The sequence below is a fragment of the Lepidochelys kempii genome, chromosome 2 (genome assembly GCF_965140265.1).
Source record: "Lepidochelys kempii isolate rLepKem1 chromosome 2, rLepKem1.hap2, whole genome shotgun sequence".
NCBI classification, from domain to species: Eukaryota; Metazoa; Chordata; order Testudines; family Cheloniidae; genus Lepidochelys; species Lepidochelys kempii.
The window spans coordinates 81,999,753-82,025,936 of NC_133257.1; the positions used below are offsets into that span (position 1 = coordinate 81,999,753).

The 26,184-nt window shown below is 43.6% G+C and overlaps 1 protein-coding gene across 1 annotated transcript in view; it reads left to right on the top strand.

Moving 5' to 3' along the window:
• The window catches only part of TMEM241 (transmembrane protein 241), a 202,576-nt gene that overhangs the window by 17,831 nt on the left and 158,561 nt on the right, over positions 1-26,184 (top strand). The window contains 7 exon segments of the mRNA XM_073331400.1: positions 3,840-3,921; positions 7,016-7,093; positions 9,151-9,176; positions 10,888-10,939; positions 14,086-14,134; positions 16,804-16,849; positions 18,356-18,391. Of these exon segments, the coding sequence (XP_073187501.1) occupies positions 3,840-3,921; positions 7,016-7,093; positions 9,151-9,176; positions 10,888-10,939; positions 14,086-14,134; positions 16,804-16,849; positions 18,356-18,391 (369 nt within the window).

Sequence of the window (26,184 nt, forward strand, 5' to 3'; positions counted from 1 at the left end):
AAATGAAACATGATGTTTGTTTTTCTTCCATTGTATTTGCATAAATCTTTGCACATATATCCTCATTTCAGCTCATTTTAATTTCACATTCTTCAGTGGAGGGTTTCTTTTTTTTGCATCATGTGACTGCACTTTTTGGCTCTTGTCCACAATTCATGAACATGATGTAAACCAGGGGCTTGTGTTACTTTGGAAGAACTAGGATTCAACACTTTAAAAAAATAAATATTCTGGAGTAACTTCATGATCTGTTAGGCCTGATCCAAAGCCAGCTGAAATCAATGGAAAAACCTATTTACTTCAATTAACTTTGAATCAGGCCCTTAGTTGCTCCCGCTTTACCCCCTTATTCAGGATTTGATATCATTCACACTGAAGTTAACCACTTGCTTGGCGCTTTTCCTCCCCTACTTTCTGAGACTTGCAGAAGAAAACAAATTTTGAAGACTCTTCATAAAGGTGAAACTTCAGCCCACAGCACAAAACATGACTAAGAACAATTACTTCAAGCTGGAATGACTTCATTCGCCCATATTAGTTGTTAAACTGCCTCTAGGAGTTTGGCTTAGTCAAAGGGATGTCATTCTGAAAACTCAAGAGGCAAATCCCACAGGGGCTAAGTGACCTGTTGGAGGAGTATGTTTGCAGATCTAGCTGAGGAATAAACATGTACATCCTGTATGTATGTGTGTGTGTGTGTGTATATATATATATATATATATATATATAGAATCATAGAATCATAGAATATCAGGGTTGGAAGGGACCCCTGAAGGTCATCTAGTCCAACCCCCTGCTCGAAGCAGGACCAATTCCCAGTTAAATCATCCCAGCCAGGGCTTTGTCAAGCCTGACCTTAAAAACCTCTAAGGAAGGAGATTCTACCACCTCCCTAGGTAACGCATTCCAGTGTTTCACCACCCTCTTAGTGAAAAAGTTTTTCCTAATATCCAATCTAAACCTCCCCCACTGCAACTTGAGACCATTACTCCTCATTCTGTCATCTGCTACCATTGAGAACAGTCTAGAGCCATCCTCTTTGGAACCCCCTTTCAGGTAGTTGAAAGCAGCTATCAAATCCCCCCTCATTCTTCTCTTCTGCAGGCTAAACAATCCCAGCTCCCTCAGCCTCTCCTCATAAGTCATGTGTTCTAGACCCCTAATCATTCTTGTTGCCCTTCGCTGGACTCTCTCCAATTTATCCACATCCTTCTTGTAGTGTGGGGCCCAAAACTGGACACAGTACTCCAGATGAGGCCTCACCAATGTCGAATAGAGGGGAACGATCACGTCCCTCGATCTGCTCGCTATGCCCCTACTTATACATCCCAAAATGCCATTGGCCTTCTTGGCAACAAGGGCACACTGCTGACTCATATCCAGCTTCTCGTCCACTGTCACCCCTAGGTCCTTTTCCGCAGAACTGCTGCCTAGCCATTCGGTCCCTAGTCTGTAGCGGTGCATTGGATTCTTCCATCCTAAGGGCAGGACCCTGCACTTATCCTTATTGAACCTCATCAGATTTCTTTTGGCCCAATCCTCCAATTTGCCTAGGTCCTTCTGTATCCTATCCCTCCCCTCCAGCGTATCTACCACTCCTCCCAGTTTAGTATCATCCGCAAATTTGCTGAGAGTGCAATCCACACCATCCTCCAGATCATTTATGAAGATATTGAACAAAACCGGCCCCAGGACCGACCCTTGGGGCACTCCACTTGATACCAGCTGCCAACTAGACATGGAGCCGTTGATCACTACCCGTTGAGCCCGACAATCTAGCCAACTTTCTACCCACCTTATAGTGCATTCATCTAGCCCATACTTCCTTAACTTGCTGACAAGAATACTGTGGGAGACCGTGTCAAAAGCTTTACTAAAGTCAAGAAACAATACATCCACTGCTTTCCCTTCATCCACAGAACCAGTAATCTCATCATAGAAGGCAATTAGATTAGTCAGGCATGACCTTCCCTTGGTGAATCCATGCTGGCTGTTCCTGATCACTTTCCTCTCATGTAAGTGCTTCAGGATTGATTCTTTGAGGACCTGCTCCATGATTTTTCCAGGGACTGAGGTGAGGCTGACTGGCCTGTAGTTCCCTGGATCCTCCTTCCCTTTTTTAAAGATTGGCACTACATTAGCCTTTTTCCAGTCATCTGGGACTTCCCCCGTTCGCCACGAGTTTTCAAAGATAATGGCCAATGGCTCTGCAATCACAGCCGCCAATTCCTTCAGCACTCTCGGATGCAACTCGTCCGGCCCCATGGACTTGTGCACGTCCAGCTTTTCTAAATAGTCCCTAACCACCTCTATCTCCACAGAGGGCTGGCCATCTCTTCCCCATTTTGTGATGCCCAGTGCAGTAGTCTGGGAGCTGACCTTGTTCGTGAAGACAGAGGCAAAAAAAGCATTGAGTACATTAGCTTTTTCCACATCCTCTGTCACTAGGTTGCCTCCCTCATTCAGTAAGGGGCCCACACTTTCCTTGGCTTTCTTCTTGTTGCCAACATACCTGAAGAAACCCTTCTTGTTACTCTTGACATCTCTTGCTAGCTGCAGCTCCAGGTGCGATTTGGCCCTCCTGATATCATTCCTACATGCCCGAGCAATATTTTTATACTCTTCCCTGGTCATATGTCCAACCTTCCACTTCTTGTAAGCTTGTTTTTTATGTTTAAGATCCGCTAGGATTTCACCATTAAGCCAAGCTGGTCGTCTGCCATATTTACTATTCTTTCGACTCATCGGGATGGTTTGTCCCTGTAACCTCAACAGGGATTCCTTGAAATACAGCCAGCTCTCCTGGACTCCTTTCCCCTTCAAGTTAGTCCCCCAGGGGATCCTGGCCATCCGTTCCCTGAGGGAGTCGAAGTCTGCTTTCCTGAAGTCCAGGGTCCGTATCCTGCTGCTTACCTTTCTTCCCTGCGTCAGGATCCTGAACTCAACCAACTCATGGTCACTGCCTCCCAGATTCCCATCCACTTTTGCTTCCCCCACTAATTCTACCCAGTTTGTGAGCAGCAGGTCAAGAAAAGCGCCCCCCCTTAGTTGGCTCCTCCAGCACTTGCGCCAGGAAATTGTCCCCTACGCTTTCCAAAAACTTCCTGGATTGTCTATGCACTGCTGTATTGCTCTCCCAGCAGATATCAGGAAAATTAAAGTCACCCATGAGAATCAGGGCATGCGATCTAGTAGCTTCCGTGAGCTGCCGGAAGAAAGCCTCATCTACCTCATCCCCCTGGTCCGGTGGTCTATAGCAGACTCCCACCACTACATCACTCTTGTTGCACACACTTCTAAACTTAATCCAGAGACACTCGGGTTTTTCTACAGTTTCGTACCGGAGCTCTGAGCAGTCATACTGCTCCCTTACATACAGTGCTACTCCCCCACCTTTTCTGTCCTGCCTGTCCTATATATACACACACACACACATATGCATCACACAGGCCATTTTATACCTTCATCTGTCAGTTCTTCCAACTTCTATTGAGCATCAGTGATGCCAATTAAAATGAAAATTTCTGTCTGTTAAAATCAATACGAACAATTGTTGTTAATGGAAGTTAAACAAGTATTCTGGGGAGATATATTTTGGGGAGCACAACTGCTGCTTCTGTAAAAGGGAAATTTGGGGTTAGGTGGGTTAACTTGTTCTTTTCTGTCCTGGAGCGTTCCTAAGTAAGTCGGGGGTGGGAACGTGGGGGTAAAACATTGAATTAAATATGTACTGCTTTGCTTGAGAAACCCCTTTTACGTTGTCCACCATAAACAACTACTGCTAATGGCCATTTGTAAAAGGAATGTGGTAAATAATGGTATTTTTCATTCTTTTTAAGGTCTGAAGTACTGACATGGCTCCCGGCTTCAGTGCTTTTTGTGGGCATTATCTATGCAGGTTCCAGGGCATTATCTAGATTGGTAAGAAACACACCAATGGAAATGAATAACCAGATTCTCTATACTTCGTGCGTAAAGAAAATATTCTACAAGCAAGGACTTCAGTGCTGTTTTACTAACACTACTAGAGATTAGAGTCTTGATCCTGCAAGGTGTGGAGCACCACTGAGATGTACCTCGCACCCTGAACTTCCACTGACTTCAGTGACAGCTGAGAGGACTCAGCACCTCCCAGGAACGCTCAGCATCTTGCAGAATAGAGCCTCGCCAATCTGCCTTATTATGCAAACAGAAGTTTCTGGAGGAGTTACTAACTCTGTTTTTTTTAATTTTCCTCTATTGCAAATGAGATGCACAATGAGATCAGTGGAAAAGGCTTGTGTCCCTTTTACAGGATATTTTTGACACATTTGAAAAAATGGGGTTTGAAAAAATAAATTGCAAATTTTTTATTTGGGAAGAGATTAAGGGATTGAATGGATTCATAAAGTCATTTAAACCATAATAGGCCAGTGAAGATCTAGGTGAGGTCAAGTATGCTTTAAGTAATATTTAATATCATTTGTTTAAATTGCCTTTAGTATTTTTGGTTCTTGAAAATCCTGTGACCTTATTTAAAAAAACCCATAGCACTATTTTATAGGAATTGTTCAGTCTATGTGATCAGATGCTGTGCAAACTTCCCTATGAGTTTTGTCAATGCATCCCAGTCCAGACCTAGACAACACTCTTCAACTCCACAGCCAGATCATACACACCCGCATTAAAACCCACAGCAGGGATGGGGAGAGAAATCTCCATAAGGATCTGCTTGCAGTGATACACCTCAACTTCATCTTGTTGGGTGGGGAGGGTGAAGGGCAGGGCCCCTCATTGCCACGGAAAAGGCTGTGGGGCCCAATCTCATCCCCTGTGGGTTACAGTGGCTGTTCAGGAAACTGGGGCCATTTGCCTGCAGATTGAATCTCACCCCTGGTCACCTACAATGGTGGCCTCTCTGTCTCCTCATTAGAGCAGATCCATTTGGCTTCCCCGGCTGTGACTAACCACAGATCCTTCAGAAAAGGGCTAAAAGGAAACAATAATGCATCACCAGGCTTCAGGCTGTATTGTCTTCTCTGCCTGTATTCCATAGGGATGGAGGAGGTACAGAGTAAGTCCTCCCCAGTCAGATCCCCGGTTCAGCCACTCCTCCCTTGGTTTACCCAGTTTCCACCTCTTCCCTACTGCCTGGATACATGGACATCCAGGAAAGAGGGGAATGTCTTCTGTGGGGAGAAGAAGGGTTGAGCCCACTTCTGTGCAGGAGAGCAGAGATCCACACAATGAGGTTCCCGTCCATGCACAGATCTTAGTGGTCCATGTCCTAACCTCTCTTGAACTGAAGCTGCCAGTCATACTTGGTTTTGTGATGTGCACAAATGGGGATTTAAGGGCCAATCCTGCAGACACTTAGGCACATGAGAAAGTTAATCATGTGAATAGTCCCATTAGGTTCATGGACCCTAATTGGTGTGTAGGCCCATGTATTTGAATGAATTTCAGTCCTAAATGCATGCTTCAATGTCCACTATAGGTATATAATACAGATGTAAGGAAAATTGATTTAAAAGTTCACTGGAGTTGAGCCTGCTCTTATCAGCAGTATCTTTGGCTCTTAGATCCAATGGTTTACCTCCCAAGTAGAAATTAAATGAAATTAATTTCCACACCAAGGGCCCAATCCTGCCAACACTTATGAGTGAACAACGTACACGCATAATTATTTATTGTATTGGGCTCTCTATTCTTCTTTGTGCACGTCACAAAAAACACTATCTGTCTCTCTGCTCAGGACAGGTCTGGAACTGGAAGAGGATTGCTTGCGTCTGGACTGAGATGCATTGACAGAATTATGTGGGGAAGTCTGCACAGAATCCAATCGCACTGGCTGGTCCCAGCCAGTAAACCTTCCGTTCATGAGAACTAAAGCCACTCATACGTTTTAAAAAAATATTCACATCAAAGACAATAAACATATGGAGACGGTTAACTGAGCTGGGCAAATTGGAGCAATTGTTGGCTCTAAAACACATTTCTTTTGACTCTAGAAGGAGCCAATAGCACACACAAAAAGTAGTAAATTGGCTCCACAAAAGGGAGAATGTAAATTCTGGTGTCAACTTTCTTTAGATATCATTATTTCTAGAGTTTCCTATTGTGTCTAGCTCAAGATTCTTATATTAGATGGTCTCATTTTAACTTTCTCATTTGGCATCAGAAGTCCAAGTCCAGCTGTGGGGTCAGGACTTGTTAGGTTTTCAGTACCAGTGAAAGAGCCCCTGACAATTTGCTGTCTACATGTGCTTTTGTTTGCTTGGGTTTTTTTCCCCATTTTCTTGCTAATTTAAAGGTGTCTAAAGTAATCATTGTGTAAATATGTTCATTCCTCCATCTGAATTGTCATTATAGCTAGGAATGTTTTAATAGGGACTAGTTGACTTCACCTGGAGCCAGATTAATCACTATTGTTGTTGTCTGTTTCTTGATTACTTTAATTGGACTAGCAGCAAGAGGCCCCTCTGGGTCCTTTTGGTTGAAGGTAGAATTCCAGTACTGCTTGAGTACCCTGTTCTATACTTCTTCCCTAGTTTATGGCAATTCTCCATAGGAGAAACTGATGGTAAACCTGTAAAACCATGGCACCCACAATGCCTTAGGCCAGGTTTACACTACCCACTGGATCGGCGGGTAGCGATTGATCTATCAGGGGTTGATCTATCATGTTTAGCCTAGACGCGATAAATCGATCCCCGAGTGCTCTCCCGTCGACTTCTGTACTCCACCGCTGCGAGAGGCGCAAGCAGAGTTGACGGGGGAGCGGCAGCAGTCAACTCACCACCGTGAAGATGCCGTGGTAAGTCGATCTAAGTACGTCGACTTCAGCTACGCTATTCTCATAGCTGAAGTTGCATATCTTAGATCGATCCTCCCGCCCAGTGTCGACCAGGCCTTAGTCTTAAGTAACACCCAAGTTTCTGTATCAATAGATAGATATAGGAAAATGAATAAGAACAGCTTACTGTAGAGAGATAGGGTGCTAATTCTGAATGTCATTTTCCTCCTCCGGTGGCAGCCAATTCCTGTGTTCCTTACTGTCCACAATGCAGCAGAAGTTATAACCTGTGGATTCCAGAAGTTTGTGCAGAAAGAGGTAATCGATATATGAAAAGCCAGCTCCAGTAATGTAACTGCACTATAACAGGATGCTGTTTTTCTTTTAATACCTAAATTCAGGGGTGAAAGTAAGTCTAGGGACTTGCTGGGGCCGGCTCTGGTCCCTGGAAGGGGCGGGGCCTCGGGCGGAAGGGGCGGGGCTGTGGGTGTCAGAGCCAGCCCCGGCCCACCCTGTACCAGCAAGTGCCTCCTTCCCCCTCCCCAGAGTAACAGCAGCAGCCGGGGGCTCTGGCAGGGGTTTAAAGGGCCCTGGGTGGTAGCAGCGGCTGGAGCCCTGGGCCCTTTAAATCATCCCCGGAGCCCCACCACCGTTTCCCCAGGGCTCCAGCAGCAGGGCTCCAGGGACAGGGCTCCAGCCACCACTACTGCCCCAGGCCCTTTAAATCTCCGCCCCAGCTCTGCCGCCGCTACCCCAGGGCTCCGGCAGCAGGGCTCTGGCAGCAATTTAAAGGGCCGGGGTTCCAGCCGCTGCTGGGAGCCGCAGGCCCTTTAAATTGCACCTGGGGAAGCCGATCCACCCCAGTACGGCGCACCGGGGCGTACCAGCTTACTTTCACCTCTGCCTAAATTAGTCCTGCATGCTTTCCTGTCTGCACTGATTGCACTGCAGTGAGTCTCAGAGACAGCATTCATTGTCAGCAAATATCAAGCTATTGACCTTTTTCTTGGCTAGGGAAATACTTTGAATGTATATTGGCAATTTGATCTGTATTTTTTAAGACTGGTTTGATCCTGATGACTTGTTCCTTTTGAAAGTGAAAATCCCATCTCCTTTATGCCAGATATAAGAACTTGATCCTTTGACTTCAATGGCAGGAGAATTGGGCCCCTTAAATCTTGCAGGTACAGTGTGTATAGTGATGTGATAAATGATATGAGTCTCATGTGAACTATACACAGCTGGAATTGATCGCATCTGAACATGAAATTCAGGGGGGAACCACACAGTTTTAGATGCTATGGGGTATGTTTGCACTGCTTTTTAAAACCCATGTCTGTGAATCTCAGAACCCGGGTCTGCAGACTCGGGCTCATAGGGCTCGCACTACAGAATTAAAAACAGTTGTGTGGACATTCGGGTTTGGGCTGGAGTTGGGGCTCTGAAGCCCAAGAAGGGGGGTGGGCTTCAGAGACCAAGCCCCAACCTGAACCACAATGTCTACACAGTTTTTTTTTGTTTGTTTTTTTTTAAGGCCATAACTACGAGCCCATGTCTGTAGACGCAGGCTCAGAGACTTGCTGCCATGTGTTTTAAAACGCAGTGTAGATGTACCCTTATAGAGTGAAATTCCCATTCAAGTCAGGAGAAAGATTCCCATTTCCTTTAACAGGAGTGGGATCTGTCTCTTAAGATGTATTGGAGATCCTGCTTATTAGATATCTGTGTGATTTGCTGTGTAGAGTGGCCCTGGTAAGCAGTTCACAACACACGAAGCCTCCTCTAGTTTGAAAGGAATCTTCCATTAATTACATCTATGGTATGTGGAATAAAAGACAAATAGCCAGTACTGGCTGCCACTAAAAAACTGAAGCTCAAAGACTGTACAAATGTGTATAATTTGATCCACGCATGCCAAAGTTTGGGTGTATTGACATCTAGGATTTTGGCTCACTCCAAGATAAAGGCCAGGTATGAAATTCATATCTGGTTTCAGGTTAAGATGACCAGTATGCTAAAAATTCAGTTCTGAGATTGGTTTATGCCATTCTATAATCCTCATTCTACTGCAAAATAAGTGTCCCAGTCAAGCACAATGGCTGGTTTATTGTTGTTTGTCAGTGTCTGAACCAATTTATTTGCCAGTTGGGATGTTCTATAATGGCTTTAACTCTTTTGGGAGACTCTTTTCCATCATATGAGGAACTTATTTTATTAAATTATTAGTTCTGAATTTTTGTTATGTATAGCAAATATTTAGAGTCACCAGAGAAAATGTTTGAAATCTACCTCCCATCTTAATGCAAAAAATGACTACTTTTTCAGTGATCAGTCACTTTAAATCTTCTGAGCACATTTTCTCTCTTTTTATACAGCAAACCTCTCTCCTAAAAATCTGTAGGTAAGTTTTTTAAGCTACTCAGATGGGGTGAATTGCACTGGTTTTGGCTCTGGTTTCTATATTTGCTTCAGGTAATGGAACACCAAAACAATGTATAAATGAAGACACATTACTGTGGGCCGCAGTAGGCCCACATTGCAACATTTATGTAATTAAATTATCTTTATATATTTTCATTTTCTAAAAACAATTTGTGTAAATAGATTTTTTTTTCTTTGTATAACATAAATGGCATTGCTGGAAGGCAAGTGATTATGACTAACAAACCATTGCATGCACGTGATGGAGGCAAAAAATGTTTTTGGAAAGGAAACCTATTTCAAGTTTAAGCTTCCAAAGGATAATCATAAACAGCAAAAGAATGAAGCTTTAAAGTAGCTCACGAATGGCCTTTCTGAAAATTGTAGGGCCCAATTCTGCCACCCTTTCTCAAGCTAGGTGGAAGAATATGTCCCTTCATTTGTTTCTCCTATAAATTTAGCCTCTGAAAAGGAGAGAGGGAGAATAACAAATAGAAAAGCCAGTCATTCAGAAGGCCAAGTGCTCCTTCCCTCCCACACAACCCCTTAGAGTGTAGATTAGTCACTTTATTTTGGAGCTGGAGAGTTCAGCTGTCCCTTTACCCCTAATCAGGGAGATTAGGTTTAACATTTTTGCTGCTTAGAAGCAACATGTCCATTGATGTGTTATAACTTTTTTCAGTCTAGGTGTTTTTTCCCAGTGATCTTGTTATACGTGGGTTTTGATCACTGGATTATTTCCATCAAGCATGCTTGTGTTTTTCTTGCTGTCCGTCCCCCCCCAGCCCCCCCTTTAAAAAAACAAAACAAACAACAATCAAAAAACACTCGAAAACTAACTGCAAAACAATTATTCATTATTGTTACTATTGATGCAGGGTTCCTAACTTTTGACGGTGCATTGCAGAAATAAAGGTAGACACGAACTTTGGCCCAAAATGCTTACATTCTGAATTAGGTGAACTTCAAAAATGATGACAACAGATGAAGGAAGGGATACATAGGGAGAGATGAGGGTTACAACAATCAAAGAAAACAGGCTTAATTCTGCCCTGCATCTGAGCTCTGCCTGGAGCAGGGGAGAAGGGTGCTGTCAAAGAGCATGTTATAGCTACCTGGTTCTGCAATTGACTCAGCCCTGATGTGAGTAAGAGCAGTTTTAGGGACCTTACACTAGCGGAGGATTGGTATGGTAGAGCCTCTCTCCATTGCACCCTCAGTCCACCGTGGCCCCATGTGCTCCCTATGCTAGGAGTGGGGTGAGAAGTGGCTGGTGCAGGTGCAACCTCTGCTGGGTTTATGACAGCAGGGTACTCCCCTCAACAAGGGGAACTCTTTGGTGGCCATTTATCACCATAACCTGACCCGCTTTGTGCTGCCGGGGTGGTATGAAGGGGCTGGATGGTAAAGGAGAATCTGGCACAATATGATTAATACTCTCAAGTACGAAGCCTGTCCACAGCATTAACTCGTGTATATTTTGCATGGGTATTCTTTTCTGCTGATTAAATTCTTTTTGTTGTTGTTAAATACAAAGGAAAATAGGTAAAATACCTTCCTGTTGGTGGAAAAGGTGATAATCTATGTAAAAATGAAGGGATGTCAGTGTGAGAATGAATGGAAACTCCCAATCTGATCTGAGAGTGCAGGATTGGGTTACGAGCTATAGGTCTTTGTTTTCTTTCACACAGTGTGCTGTTCCTCCTCATCGCAGCAGGGTGCCTTCCTTTGTTTGACACGCAGGTGGGTTCTGTTTTGTCAGCTGTCTTTGACCTTGGTATTTGGGAGTCCAAGGCAGGACTTGTTTCCAGGCAGGGGGAATATATTTGCATGGCTTTCGCTTGTGTGCTAAGGTAATTCACAGTCAGTTTTGTGAAGGGTTATAGAACTGTCTCCTTGGGCTCTTATGTTTTATAACAACTAGGGCTGTCAATTAATCGCAGTTAACTCACACAATTAACTAAAAAAAATTAATAATCACGATTAATCGCAGTTTTAATCGCACCGTTAAACAAGAGAATACCAATTTAAATTTATTAAATATTTTAGATGTTTTTCTACATTTTCATATATATCTTGTATTCTGTGTTGTAATTGAAATCAAAGTGTATATTTTGATTACAAATATTTGCACTGTAAAAATGATAAACAGAAGAAATAGCATTTTCTAATTCACCTCATACAAATACTGTAGTGCAATCTTTTTGTCCTGAAAGTGCAACTTACAAATGTAGATTTTTGTTGTTGTTACATAACTGCACTCAAAAACAAAACAATGTAAAACTTCAGAGGCTACAAGTCCACTCAATCCTACTTCTTGTTCAGCCAATTGCTAAGGCAAGCAAATTTGTTTACGTTTACAGGAGATAATGCTGCACTCTTCTTCTTTACAGGGTCACCAGAAAGTGAGAACAGGCATTTGCGTGGCACTTTTGTAGCCGGCATTGCAAGGTATTTATGTGCCAGATATGCTAAACATTCGCATGCCCCTTCATGCTTTGGTCACCATTCCAGAGGACATGCTTCCATGCTGATGACGCTCGTTAAAAAAATAATGCGTTCATTAAATTTGTGACTGAACTCCTTGGGAGAGAATTGTACGTCCCCTGTCTGTTTTACCCACATTCTGCCATATATTTCATGTTATGGCAGTCTCAGATGATGACCCAGCACATGTTGTTTGTTTTAGGAACAAGTTCACTGTAGATTTGACAAAATGCAAAGAAGGTACCAATGTGAGATTTGTAAAGATAGCTACAGCACTCATCCCAAGATTTAAGAATCTGAAGTGCCTTCCAAAATCTGAGAGAGACAAGACAGGGAGCATGCTTTCAGAAGTCTTAAAAGAGCAATACTCTGAGCGGAAATTACAGAACCCGAATCACCAAAAAAGAAAATCAACCTTCTGCTGGTGACATCTGACTCAGAGAATGAAAATGAACATGCGTCATTCGCACTGCTTTGGATAGTTTTCAAGGAGAACCCATCATCAATGTGGACGCACGTCCCCTGGAATGGTGGTTGAAGCATGCACATCTGGCACGTAAATATCTTGCGACACCAGTTACAACAGTGCCATGAGAATGCCTGTTCTTACGTTCAGGTGAGATTGTAAACAAGAAATGGGCAGCATTATCTCCTGCAAATGTAAACAAACTTGTTTGTGTGAACGATTGGCTGAACGAGAAGTAGGACTGAGTGGACATGCAAGCTCTAACTTTACATTGTTTTATTTTTGAATGCAGTACTTTTGTACATAATTCTATATTTGCAAGTTCAACTTTCACGACAGAGATTGCATTACAGTACTTGTATTGGGTGAATTGAAAAATACTATTTCTTTGTCTTTCTACAGTGCAAACACTTGTAATAAAAATAAATATCATGTGAGCACTGTACACTTTGTATTCTGTGTTGTAGTTGAAATTGAAATTTGAAAATGTAGAAATCATCCAAAAATATTTAAATAAATGGCATTTTATTATTGTTTAAAAGTGTGATTAACCACAATTAATTTTTTTAATCGCTTGACAGCCCTAATAACATAATATATGATCATTATTATTTTATTTATTTGTATTGCAGTAGCTTTTAAGAGACTCAGGCTTGAGGAAGGATGTTCCAGTGGTTAAGGTGCTAGCCTGGGACTCAGGAAACCCAGATTTAATTTCCTGCTCTGCCACAGACTTCCTCTGTGATCTTGGGCAAATCACTTTGCTTTTCTGTACCTCAGTTTCCTATCTATAAAATGGGGATAATAGCACTTGTGTTGTAAGGATAAATTATAGACTGTGAGATGCAAAGATGGCCATAGATGCTCTCCATGCTTCTATCTATGATAGACGTCATAGACCAGGACTCCATTATTCAGGTACTGCACAAACATAATTAAAAGATGGGGCCCTGTTCCCAAAAGCTCACAATCTCAGTAGTCGGAGTTGTCATTTTTTCCCCAAAGTGAAGTTTTTTGTATTTATGGTGTGTGTGTGTGTGTGTACTGAAAGAGTGCTTATTTAGATACTGTAACAGAAGGTACACATCTTGGGCAGACCTAGTGGTCTGCACTGCAATCTTTGTTTGATCCAGTCATATGGTCTCTCTTGGTACAAGCCTGCAGAGGCTGAGAATCTTGGGGTATGTGTACCCAGCAAAAATACCCCTGCAGCAGTGAGTCTCAGAGCCTAAGTCAATTGACTTGGGTTGCTGGGCTAAAAAACAGCAGTGTAGCTATTTGGGCTCGGTCTGGAGCTGGGTCTCTGAAACCCAAAAAGGAGAAAGGGTCTCAGAGCCCAGGCTCCAGCCTGAGTCCAAACATCTACACTGCTATTTTTAGCCCCGTAGCCCAAGCCTAGCAAGCATGAGTCAGTTGACTCTGAGACATGCTACTGCAGGTCTTTTTGGCTGGGTAGAGTTACCCTTAGAGAGACGGAATGACAGGCTATTGTGGGAAGGAACACATTACAGTACTCTGCAGCAGTCCCCCATCTGCTATGCTAATTTAGGAGAATTGGTTGTGACAGGTTTCTGAGGGAGTCATGTCTCTTCTCCTCTGCTTAAAGAAGAGTAGCTGCAATGCAAGGGTTTGTCAGCGGAGAGTGGAGATTATGGGGGTTGGAGTCTCAGGTTCAGTGCATGGAAACCAATTGAGCTATACTGATTTTTATCAGCTGAGGGGCTGATCCATGGAATATAAAGTCAGGATAGACTGAGGGAGGATGATCCTCTGGGCTCTAAGAGAATCTCTGAGAAATCTTTAATCTCTCCTAACGTGTTGTAGTTTATACTGCAGTTCCCATTGCTTTTGGTTTCTGAAACCAAATACAAAAGAAGTATTGGTGGGCATATTTACATGCATGTGCATTTATTTATTTAGATGTTCTCTGTTGCAGTTTGATCCAGGTGGCTATTTCTGGGCTCTAATTCACTTGATCTGTGTTGGTAAGTTTTGAAAAACTTGTCTGAGAAAATAAACCCATCAAGCAGGCAAATTATGGCCTTTTTGTGAAGAAAGGGAAATTTAAACTAATGATAGAAAGGAGAAGAAATACTTAGATGAAAGATAAGAAAGGGTTTAGTGTCCTACTGCCTTGCACAGCAGAAAATAGGAACTCCCCTGCCCCTACCTTTGTAGCTTTTTAAATTGAAAACAACAATAGAGGAAAGTAGGTATGGCAGTCAATGGTAACTCTGGATCAGAAAATTCACATATAATTTTAATAAGCAGTGATGGTTTTGTAGGGTTTTGATGCTGTGTTCACTAATAGATCTTCCGTGGAAAACATTTACTAATAGCTTGTGGTCTGGGCTGATTTTATTTTAAAAGTCTGTTGGCAGATAGTATTTTAAAATACTGAAAATCTGTGCCGAACATACTCCCGGAGGAAGGGTGATGAAATTTTGGGTTATATTTGTATGTGAGTATACAATCCTCTTGCATTTTTTAATTTAAACTGTGGTTTTTCTTTTCTATGGGTATTTGGATATTTTTCTGTAGTTTGGATAAATTCTGGGATAATTGGCTTTGGCATAGTAAATCTGATGTCAGTGACCCACTTTTTCCATGGTAGTTTAAATAGTCAAGCCTGGAGAATCTGCAGATCAGGAAAGTAGCAATAATTAAATAATAATACATGTATTCATATAAAGGGTCTTAACCATGGGTCATTATGTACAAACAATAAATATAAAAATAAATTCTAATTTTAAATTGACACAACTCAATAAAACATACACATTTTAAAAGGACAAAATTTAAAAACACAGGATTAACCAGTCTCCGATTCATCTACACCTTTTAAAATCACCACCCCTAGAAGGGTGGTTTTGTGGCTAAAGCATTGGACCAGGTCTCAGAAAACCTGAGCTAATTCTTTGCTCTGCAATAGACTTGCTGGATGGCCTTGGGCAAGTCCCTCAAACCCAGATCCTTCTGTTTGGTGCCTAAATACCTCTGAAGATCTGGGCCTTGGTCTCTCTGTGTGTCAATTCCCCATCTGTAAAATGGGGATAATAGTACTTCCTTTCCACCTTGTCTGTTGAGGTTATAAACTCTTCGGTGCAGAGATTATCTCTTACTGTATTTTTGTATAGTGCCTAGAGACTCTATTCTAGTCTGGGACAAGCTATGGTGTTAATCTGTGTGATGGGGCATCCACCCCACACTGGCAGAGAAGGGGTTAATACAGCCCTGGAGAGGCTGCGCAGGAAGCAGCCAATAGGAGAGAGGCTGCAAGGAACAGCCAGTCAGGGCCCAGTAGTCCCATATAAAAAGAGCCACAGGGCAGAGCAGGGTCAGTTGCTGCTGGGAGTCCAGAGAGTAAGGACTGCATCCCTAGAGGGCTGAGAGAATTGTAAGCACCTTGGACAGAGCAGTGGCTGGCTCCTGGGACTGAGCCGCTGAGTGCCTTTAGGTGAGGGTGAAGAAGATGCTAGGGCCATGGGGAAGTGGCCTGAGGAAATAGAGCAGCATTGACAGAAGAGCAGCAGGAGGCTGCTATTTACAGGGTTCCTGGGCTGGGGCCTGGAGTAGTGGGCAGGCCCTAGTCCCCCAACTTGCCACTGGGGAAGTGGCTGGACTGTTGGACAGAGGTACCCCTTCCCCCACCTCCCGGAAGGGGGAAACATAGATGACAACCTATTGGAGGGTTGAGTTGAGAAGAGGATGCTGTGAGCAGGAGCGAAGACAGAGTGCTGATGTGCAGACCATGGGTGGGTTGGCCTTGAGCTAATTCCCAGCATGACCAGGAGGAGGTGCCAGTCTGGCAGTGAGGGTTGCCTGTGACATCCTTGTGACAACCTGTTCCACAGTAGTTGGCCGGACACTAAGTGTCCACGCGGACCCTACAGACACGCACTATACTTTAAGGCCACCTTCCTATCTTCTTTCCTTTCACAGTTTGGGGTGTTAGTCAGAGCCCTGCTGCTTCTGGATATTAAGGTGCTAGTAGCCCAGATCCTGAAGAAGCTCAGCATGCAGCTAGCATGAGCATTTGGCATAGACACGGTGAGGAAGCAAATCCTAGACATCGCCTGCCTGCTGAGGCATTTCAACCTGCTGAACCTAGTGGGATTCCATCCTCTTGGACATATGAGCAAGAGGGCACAGAAGACATCAGCATTAGAAAGTCTCTAGGTAGCTTCTGTGAAACATACTGTGATTTTTGATGTAACTCACTTTGAAATGGGAGTAGATCAAAGCACGAGGAATGCTTGGGAATGCTGCAATGAAAAACCTGTGGCACTGAATCTCAGAGCCCGGATCAGCAGACTCAGGATCCTGGGGTTTGGGCTGTGGGGCTAAAAATTGCAGTATAGATATCTGGGCTTGGGCCGGAGCCCAGGCTCTAAGTCTGCATTACAGTTTTATAGCCCTGCAGCCCAAGCCCCACAAGCCTGAGTCAGCTGACCTGTGCCAGCAGGAGCTGTGACATGGGTCTTTTATTGCAGTGTAGATGTGCCCTCAAGAATGGTTATTTTTGTTAGCAATTGCGTGCATCCTTTGTGCCATGCTGGTACAAATATCTGTGTGTACCACTGTCAAATGAATGCAGCACGTTAACCAGAACGATTGTGTACTAGACCAGTTACACATGTCATTTCAATTACAGGGGTTTACAAAGTCATTCACAAGTTGTGGAAAACTAGTTCCTTAAGGTAACTTTTTTTGTATTTTCTTTTTTAAAGGAAAGGCATGGCCATCACAGAAGGGTAGACATTTATTTAGAGGACAGGTAAACTATAGGCCTCTCTACTCTGCTTTATCAAGATAAACTAGGTGACCCTTGATAGATTAGCTTTCTTTGATGGCTACCAACTGACCAATAGTAACTTTTTCTGATAAAATGAACAGCGTTGACTGTCACCCTTATGTTACACCTAAGTGTATTGTATACAGCACTAAGATGAACACTGCTAACTCATGCTTGAATTCACTTTAAACAGTACATCATTAATGAATCATGACCCAATTCAGAAAAACATACCTCTTGATTCCTGGCACAGTTATTTTTAAAACATTGGCTTGTGTTAAGCTTGAGTGCTGCAGAGTCTGCACTTATCTTTTTTTCCCTCTCTTTCCACTATAACAGATGCAGGACAAAATGTTCAAAAGTGACTTAGGTACCTGAAATTCATGGACTTTCAATGAGATTTAGGTGCCTTAATCATTTAAGCACTTCAGAAAATTGGACCCCAATCCTATGAGCATTTTAGCACTTGCGTAACTTTACTCATGTGAGTAGCTCCTTTGAAATCAAGTCGGCCTGAATATTTGTCCTGTCATTAGTCTGCAGTAGCATATATGGATATGGGTGCCTGTGGCTGCAGGATATGTACATATTTACTTTATTATAATATGGTTAGACTGAAACTTATTTTCCAGACTGGTTGCTATATGTGTTTAAAGACAAAGGGTACATCTACACTGCAGTGTAAGCTCAGGGTTAGCAGAACTCGAGTTAGCAGACTCTGGGCTTGAGTGTCTACACTCATTTGTAACCCCAGATTAGGAGTTGTTGAATTTTGGGTCCCAGCCTGAGGCTACAGCATCTACACTACATTATGTTGGCCTCAGTGCAACTACCCATATGCCAGACTTTCTAGCGCCCTCCCAAAAAGTGTCTACTCCAGACCTTTGTTCGTGGTGCATTGTGGGAAAATTTGACTGTCCACCAAACTTGCCTTTCCGGAGGACAAAGAAAGTCATCCCAGGGGATTGTGGAATTCTTTTGGTGGATTCCCAGAGTACGAGTCCAGTGGGGCTGCAGCTACACTGCAAAGCATTAGAGCTGGGTCCCAGCTTGAGTCAGGCTCAGACCTTTCACCCCCCTGGAGTCCTGGGACCCTGAGTCTGAGCCCTGGGTTAGTGAGAGTTGTGTGTAGGTGGAAGGCTGGTTAATCTTGTGCCTGAGTTTGAACCCCAGGCTTACACTGCAATGTAGACATACCTTAAGGGCCCAATGCTTAGTCAGACAAAACTTCTATAGAAGTTAGTGGGAGTTTTTCCTTAGTAAGGATGACTGAGCAATAAACTTGAAATACTGTTCAAACCATTTATATGTTTTTAATTAACATATTGATATTTTAAATCAGTGCTAGCTAGAAGGTGCTGCCATTAGACTGCTTTACTAATAGAGCTCTTTTTTTCTTTTTTCTCCCTAGTGATTTAGACCAACAATATATAAACTATGTATTCAGGTAAAATGAATTTGCTTTTGATACACAGTGATTGTTCTTAGATGGTGGATGTTTCCGTTTTCAACAGTGCCTTGTTTCGGAAGCACAGCTGATGCTCCTGCTAACCAAATAAATCTAATGTACCTTTATAAAAATATAGAATATTTGGGGTGAGACAATGGGTGAACATGCCAAGTTACACCTGAAAAGGTAACTATGTTAACTATGAGTGATCACTGATCTCCAAAGGTAAGATTGAGACAACGACTTGATGAAAGCAAACCTGGAGGAGAGCAAGCAACACCAATTATTACCAAAGGGGAGGTATTAGGTGTAGACACATCTCACACAAAAAGCATTGGCAGTAACTGTGATTTTTAAAATTGGTGCTTTGTATGGGACAGATAATTCCAACCTCTAGTTGTTGGCATTAACTGAGTGTATCAAATCATAGCCAAGGGGAGTCAGTGAGCATGGCTGTCTTTGGATTTTTGCAAGTCCTTATCTGAAGTAAGACATGTAGGGCTCTATAATCAAACCTCCCTGCTCACCTCTGCATACCCATGCTGACCCCAGTCACCTTTTGCCTGCCTGTGACAAACACCAAGTGATATTTAGAGACAGGCACAAAGCACATCCATATTTTTACTTTTGCTTTGTTATTGAGATATGGGAAATAATACTGTGGCAGCCTTCATCTGCTTGTGAGTCTCTCTGACCACTGGTGAGCCCCATGCATACACACTGTTAGATGGTGCTAGAGAAAGATGACATTGAAAGGGAAATAAAATCAAGAACTTGAACTAGGAGCAGAACCAGATGAAAGAATGACTGGAGATGAAAATGTGTTGTGTGGGTGTGTGCCTGCCTGATTGGGCCTTATACAGACACATCAGTATGACACATCAGGATAGACCCAAGGCATTTAGTTGACTACCTTTACTTTTCAGAGTAGCAGCCATGTTAGTCTGTATCCGCAAAAAGAAAAGGAGTACTTGTGGCACCTTAGAGACTTACAAATTTATTTGAGCATAAGCTTTCGTGAGCTACAGCTCACTCATCGGATGCTGTAGCTCACAAAAGCTTATGCTCAAATAAATTTGTAAGTCTCTAAGGTGCCACAAGTACTCCTTTTCTTTTTACCTTTACTTTGTAACTCTATGAACATAAAGTTGAAAAGCAGGGTCCGGTCCTCTTCACGTGAGTCAGATAAAACTTTCCAATTTGCATGAATAAGGTGAGCTGGAGTAGGCTATTAATGCAGGTTTTGTATGTGCTAAAGAAAATCTAGCAATGCAGCATGCACTGATAGTGTATGAGTATCCATGTGCATGATGCAGTTTTATGTCCTAAGGCAATCAATCTGTTCTCCTAGGTTTCTCAAGTAAAAAGCAAATTTTTGATGGAGACAGACATCTGTTGTAATTTTGAACACTGATTCATTCACATAACTGTAAACATGTTGTTTATGCACAAAAATAATCTATTAATTCTTGACTGAGTGGTTCTGCTTAGAACATCCTAAATGGGTCTATTGTGTAATGATGAGGTGGAAAAGTAAAGCAAGCGATAAAATCCTGTTCCTTGTAATTAGCACATGCATGAACTATGAATCTCCATTGTCATTTAGTTGAAAACTACAGATGGGGCCCAAACTGTAGATTCAGGTCTTGGATCCAAATCTGAATTTTGCAGCATGGGTTGCAAATTTAGGGCCAGATTCTCTGCTGTGTAAATGGGTGAAATTCCATTGAAGCTGTGCCCAGTAGACATGTGGAGTTCCATTTTACCTGAGAATTATCATCATTTCACAGGCTTGTTTTAAAGCCTGAACATGGGTCTTTTTTTCCCATGGCCGTATAATTTAGGTAGAGCTTCCTCCCGCCCCCCAGAGAACTTTCAGCCAAATCAAATATAAGAAAGAGGAAGATTTGGGGGATTTATAGCATAAAACTGTTTTATTTAACCCAGTGCTTGTGGGCAGTCACTGTTTGTATGTTGGAAAAGAAAGCACTTGTAGCTAAGGAGCTGTAAAATCAGATGTTTCAGTTGTGGCTGGCATCCCAGTTTTAAAGCGTTTCTTTAGAGGTGGTGAAAATGTGTGAATCAGGACAAGGTGTTTTTTCAGCTTCTCAAAAGCAGCGAATGTTAACAAGCATCATCATGCAAAGATTTTCATTATCCAGGGCTTTACAGGTCATCTGTGCTTGGAAGTTGCTGATACAAAGCAAATGCTAGAAAACAGCTGGTTTGATTTCTTTGATTAGAAGGGAGGCAGGTGGTTGGAAACTTACATTTCTTTGATTTGGCTCTCTGGATTTCTGTTTGGTTTTTTTAAAGGGACATTCAGTTCCATGGCAATTAGGCCTTGTTGAAACCATGGAAAAGTGTTTTTTTGTTTTTTAAATGTGTTAACTATAATTAAGTGCTGTTTAAAACCGTAAAAAGAACAGGAGGACTTGTGGCACCTTAGAGACTAACAAATTTATTAGAGCATAAGCTTTCGTAGGCTACAGCCCACTTCAGTATTCCTGTTCTTTTTGCGGATACAGACTAACACGGCTGCTACTCTGAAACCTGTTTAAAACTGTGTTAGCCAGTTATGGTCAACCTAGGGCATAGCTGCCATTAACAGATGTTAAGAATCTTAGGGTGACCAGACTTTCCATTTTTTGAGGGACAGTCCCGTATTTAAGGTGTCCTGACTTTTTCTTAGAAAATACGGGACAATTTGCCCTTTTTTGTCTTCCCTCCCCAGCCACCCCCATCAATGCTGGTGGGTCCTGCTGCTGGTCGGATCCCTGCTCACCAGCCACCCACCCACCAGTGATGAGTGGGGGGGTGGGTGTCCAGTAGCCGATACGGGGGTGGAAATACAAGGCTAGAGGTGGAGCCAAGCTAAAGCACGTGGGGCCAGCCACTCCTCCTGCTGGTCCGTCAGCGCAGCCACACTGCCTGTCAGCTCTCAGCTAGCAGGGCACCGCCCACCGTCCCATTTCTGGCTGGCACTGGCTGCGAGCTGCAATGGCTGGTGAGTGTGGGTAGGTGCCAGGCGGCAGCCGGTAACATGTCACCTCTGCTGCCCATCGGCCTTTATGTGCTCCCCCTCTCACTGTCTTCTTCCTGTTTTGTCACTTTGCCCCACTTCCCTAGCCCCACTGCTCCTCCATATCCCCCTACAGTGGGGCGTGTCCCGCTCCCAGTACTGTGCGGAGAACCAGCCCCTGGTCGGAGTGCTCAGCTCACCAACAGCCTGGCCAGCAGGCTCCTTCCTTCCCCCACTGCCTCTGGCTGGGCCAGTGCTCTGGGAAAGTCCAAGACCCTTTACCCACCCCTAACCCACTCTCCAGCCAAGAGGCAGGGAACACTAGCATCAGCATGTGTGTGAGCAGGAAGCGATTTCCAGCCTGTTTGCACCCAAACCTGCAGGCTCCACAGCAGCCCCCTGGGCAGGGCCTTAGCACCTTCTTCACCTGTCTCCCTCCTGCCCTGAGTCTTGCTCCCAGGGAGTGCGGGGTTGCTCCAACCCTCTAGGCACCCTCACCCACTGAGCCACCTCTCTGGTGGGGTTCGCTAAAGCCCCTGCAGTCAGGCTCCCTGGGCCCTGGTGCACAATGCACCCTTAGGCTTAACCCCTTCATGTCTGCACTGTAGCTGGGACACAGGAGGCGGCTGGATTATGTCAGAGGCCAGCAGCAGCCTGGAGGCGTTAGCTGTCTTTCGACACTGTGCAGGCAGGAAGGGACAAGCTGCTTCCAGCCATGGGGGTGGGGGGGGGGTTAAAAGAGATGAGCTCCCCAAAGATATGGGCTAGGTCTCCTCGCCCCTCCCCACTGCCAGCTGGAAGCAACTCCCATCCCTTCCCTCCTGCACAGTACTGAAATTCTGCTGCTGGCCACCTTCCTGTGTGAACCCTGGAAGAAATCTGGGAAGGGGGGGGCATGTGACCCTGCATGTCCCCACCCCGGTGTTGCCTCAGGAAAACGCAGTGCTGGGTAACAGGAGAGATGGGTCTGTCCTGGGGTTCCAGCCAGGCATGGACAGCAGAGAGGGAAGGTGGGGTTGGTCGGTTATCCCCTATAGTGTGAGAGAGATGTATGGGAGTGTGTGTCACCCCTCCCTGTGTGAACCCTACAGCCTTAAAGATAAGATAAATAAAAAGAATCCAACTATGCAGTATTTCTTTTTAGCAGGGGTTCAGTCAGCTTGATGTTAATGTGAATGTTTGTACTGCATAGTTCTGATTGATTGCCGTTGAACTCGCTTGAATACAAGTAATTTTACAGGGTGTTCCATGTTCAGCATAGGGAAATATGGTCACCCTTGTTAAGATGGTCAAGTTAAAGCCAGTGAGGAAGCCTAGGATTAAGCTTGACCAACTTTGAATGTTAAAGTACACACTGCCTTGTCTACCCCAGACTTCTAGAATGTGTTAGTTAGCATGTGTTAGCTAACAACACACCTTGTATCCTAGTCTAGACAAGGTCTCAGTCTTCTGAGGTGCCAGGTTCTGTGAATGTGTGGTGCTTCTCACTGGCCTTGTCTACTGTAGCACTCTTCAGGAAATTTCACACTATTAGATTAGTAGCTCCGCTGTGTACAGACGCTTCCCGACTTACGCAATCTTCCGTTCTGGAACGCCTGCGTAACTCTAATTTTGCGTAAGTGAGAAACGTCTACCCGACCATTACACACACACACACACAAAAACCCCCTCCTATTTCTAGTTTACAGAACTTTTTCTGTAAGTGCGGATTTGCGTAAGTCGGGTCTTGTGTAACCCAGGGAGCGTCTGTACTGATGGTGGGGAAAGGGGCAGCCTCCGCTGCGTGCTGGTGCCTGATCAGATGGTTTACAGATGGCTGTGCAGGAAAAAGCCACCGTGTGAACACAACTTGACAGTGATTGCTGTAACAGGGTCAGATGAAAGTGTTACTGCCTGGTTATGAAAACAAAGTTGCACTTTTACTGTAGATGATGCCTGGATGGAGCAGATTAAAAATTTCCCACCAAGCTATTGGATGGCTTTAATATATTAGTATAAAGTTCTTTTTTTAAAAGATCAAATATTTGCTCCATCTAGTATTGCCAAGAGTGTAACTGAAACAAATTAATATCTTAATGCCTCCTGTCCCTGCATGCACTGATTCTTGTTTAAAATCTGGAATGAATTTTTTGGGAGACTGTCTTTAGTGTGGGCTTTAGAAACATGGCGGAGAACTTTCCAGAACGAGAGAGGTCTGAAGAAGGAGTTGCTGGATTTTGAAAATATGGCATTTCTCACGCCTCATCACTTAAAATATCTTTCTCAGAAAGTTGACCACCATTTATATGATGTTTCTTAAAACTATTATAGAAAAGCGTATTAAAGTTCACTTCTACCAGTCTACAAATAATCTGTCAGCCACATAACCCAGATAGAAACTATTCATCTTTAAAAGCTGGGAAGTTTGGTTCCAATATCAAAGACTGGGTGCTCCAGCTGACCATTTTGAGGGCCTCCCTCATAACTAGTTATCATCTTCAGTCTTATTGTCCTGTCCCCTTCAGAGGGGCATTTTGCTGCTTTAGAGTAGAGCAGCAGGACACAACTACCTCTCCATGGGGTTTAACTCATCTTGTTGCTTTCAAATTTAGCAATACTTTGAGAGGTCTGAGAGACATAGCAGGGTTCAATTAGCAAGAGTTGTATATTTACCGCTCTTCCTTTTCCTTTGTTCTTCTCTTCCCATTTTATTATGTGTTTGGGCTTTGGTCATTGTCCCTCCGCCATGCCCCCCACAAAAAATGAGTGGTGTGTTGACTGTGACAGATACAGTTTAAATATTTAAGAACCTACTTTGATAAAATGGTGGAAATATTATATACATTTGTATGGAATGCTGAGTCTTCTATTTACTAGCAAAACTGACTTAGAGCTAATTCCAAAAGCTGTATAATCCCCTGTCCTTATCTGCCCTATTTTGTCATGACTTAAAGTGGGCTTGTTATTTTAATCAGCACATGGAAGATAAATCACAGGGAATTTGTGACGGGTTGGATCACAGAAACCCTCTGGGGGTTGCCATCTGATGTGCCAAGACTACTTCTGCTCCTGCTTTCCTGCCCTGTCAGCTTAGACTTCAGTGCCCTGCCTGGTTTGAGCTAGCCTGCTGCAAACCCAGACCTAGGTCTGAACCACGTCCCCTAACAGCTGTATACTTGACTGAAAGCAGCTTACGACTGAAAGTTCCTGTCTTTAACACTCAGATGCCCAACTCCCAATGGGGTCCAAACCCTAAATAAATCCGTTTTACCCTGTATAAAGCTTATACAGGATAAACTCATAAATTGTTCACCCTCTATAACACTGATAGAGAGAGATGCACAGCTGTTTGCCCCCCCCCAAATATTAATACATACTCTGAGTTAATTAATAAATAAAAAGTGATTTTATTAAATACAGAAAGTAGGATTTAAGTGGTCCCAAGTAGTAATAGATAGAACAAAGTGAATTACCAAGCAAAATAAAATAAAACACACAAGTCTAAGTCTGGTACAGTAATAAAACTGAATACAGAAAATCTCACCCTTAGAGATGCTTTAATAAGTTTCTTTCACAGACTGGACACCTTCTTAGTCTGGGCACAATCCTTTTCCCTGGTACAGCCCTTGTTCCAGCTCAGGTGGTAGCTAGGGGATTTCTCATTATGGCTGCCCCCTTTGTTCTGTTCCACCCACTTATATATCTTTTGCATAAGGCAGGAATCCTCTGTCCCTCTGAGTTCCCACCCCTCCTTCTCAATGGAAAAACACCAGGTTAAAGATGGATTCCAGTTCAGGTGACATGATCACATGTCACTGTAAGACCCAAGCCTTCATTTCTCCCAGTCTGACTCACAGGAAGACCTGCCTGCAAACAGAGCCATCCACAGTTAATTGTCCTGGTTGATGGGAGCCATCAAGATTCTAAACCACCATTAATGGTCCACACTTTGCATAATTACAGCAGGCCCTCAGAGTTATATTTTATATTTCTAGCTTCAGATACACGAGTGATACATTTATACAAATAGGATGACCACACTCAGTAGATTATAAGCTTTGTAATGATACTTTACAAGAGACCTTTTGCACGAAGCATATTTTAGTTACATTATATTCACACTCATCAGCATACTTTCATAAAATCATATAGAGTGCGTCACAGAATTAATCGGAAAAATGCCACAATCTGCCTCTGTTGCTGTTGTTCAGCAGGCAAGCTGCAAATAATTTTAGGCTGCAGATTTGAAAAGACTCTTGAACCTCCCTAGTTTTTCAAATCTGAGCTCGCACTGAGGTGCTAGGACATGTAGTGAGATAGTGAAGCACTATCTCTGGAGGGCTATCTGCTGTCCTTGCATAGGATGAAAGAAAAATGCGTGGCAGGTTGTGGCTTATCCTAACAATGCCAGCCGTAGTCCTGCTCACGCACATGCTGATGCTAGTGCTCCCTGCATCTTGGCTGGAGTGTGGGTTGGGGTGGGTAAAGAGGTGGGAACGCATGCTGGGTACTCTCCCCCACAGCAGATGGGCAAGGACTGGGTGCAGTTTTGGTTCCATCCTCCTCCCCATCCCATGTTGTGATTAGCAGAGCTGGCAGGGTGTGCAGTGTGAGGGCAAAGTAATGTGCGCCTGGCAAAGTGGTGGCACTAATTGCTTCTCCTAGAAACAATGAGTCACAATTCCTTCCCAAGCTTTCGCCTGTGGAGAGGTAGCTGTGTGCCACTCCTTACACAGAATCCTAGAAATGTGGGGCTGGAAGGGACCTCAAGAGGCCATCTAGTCCACCA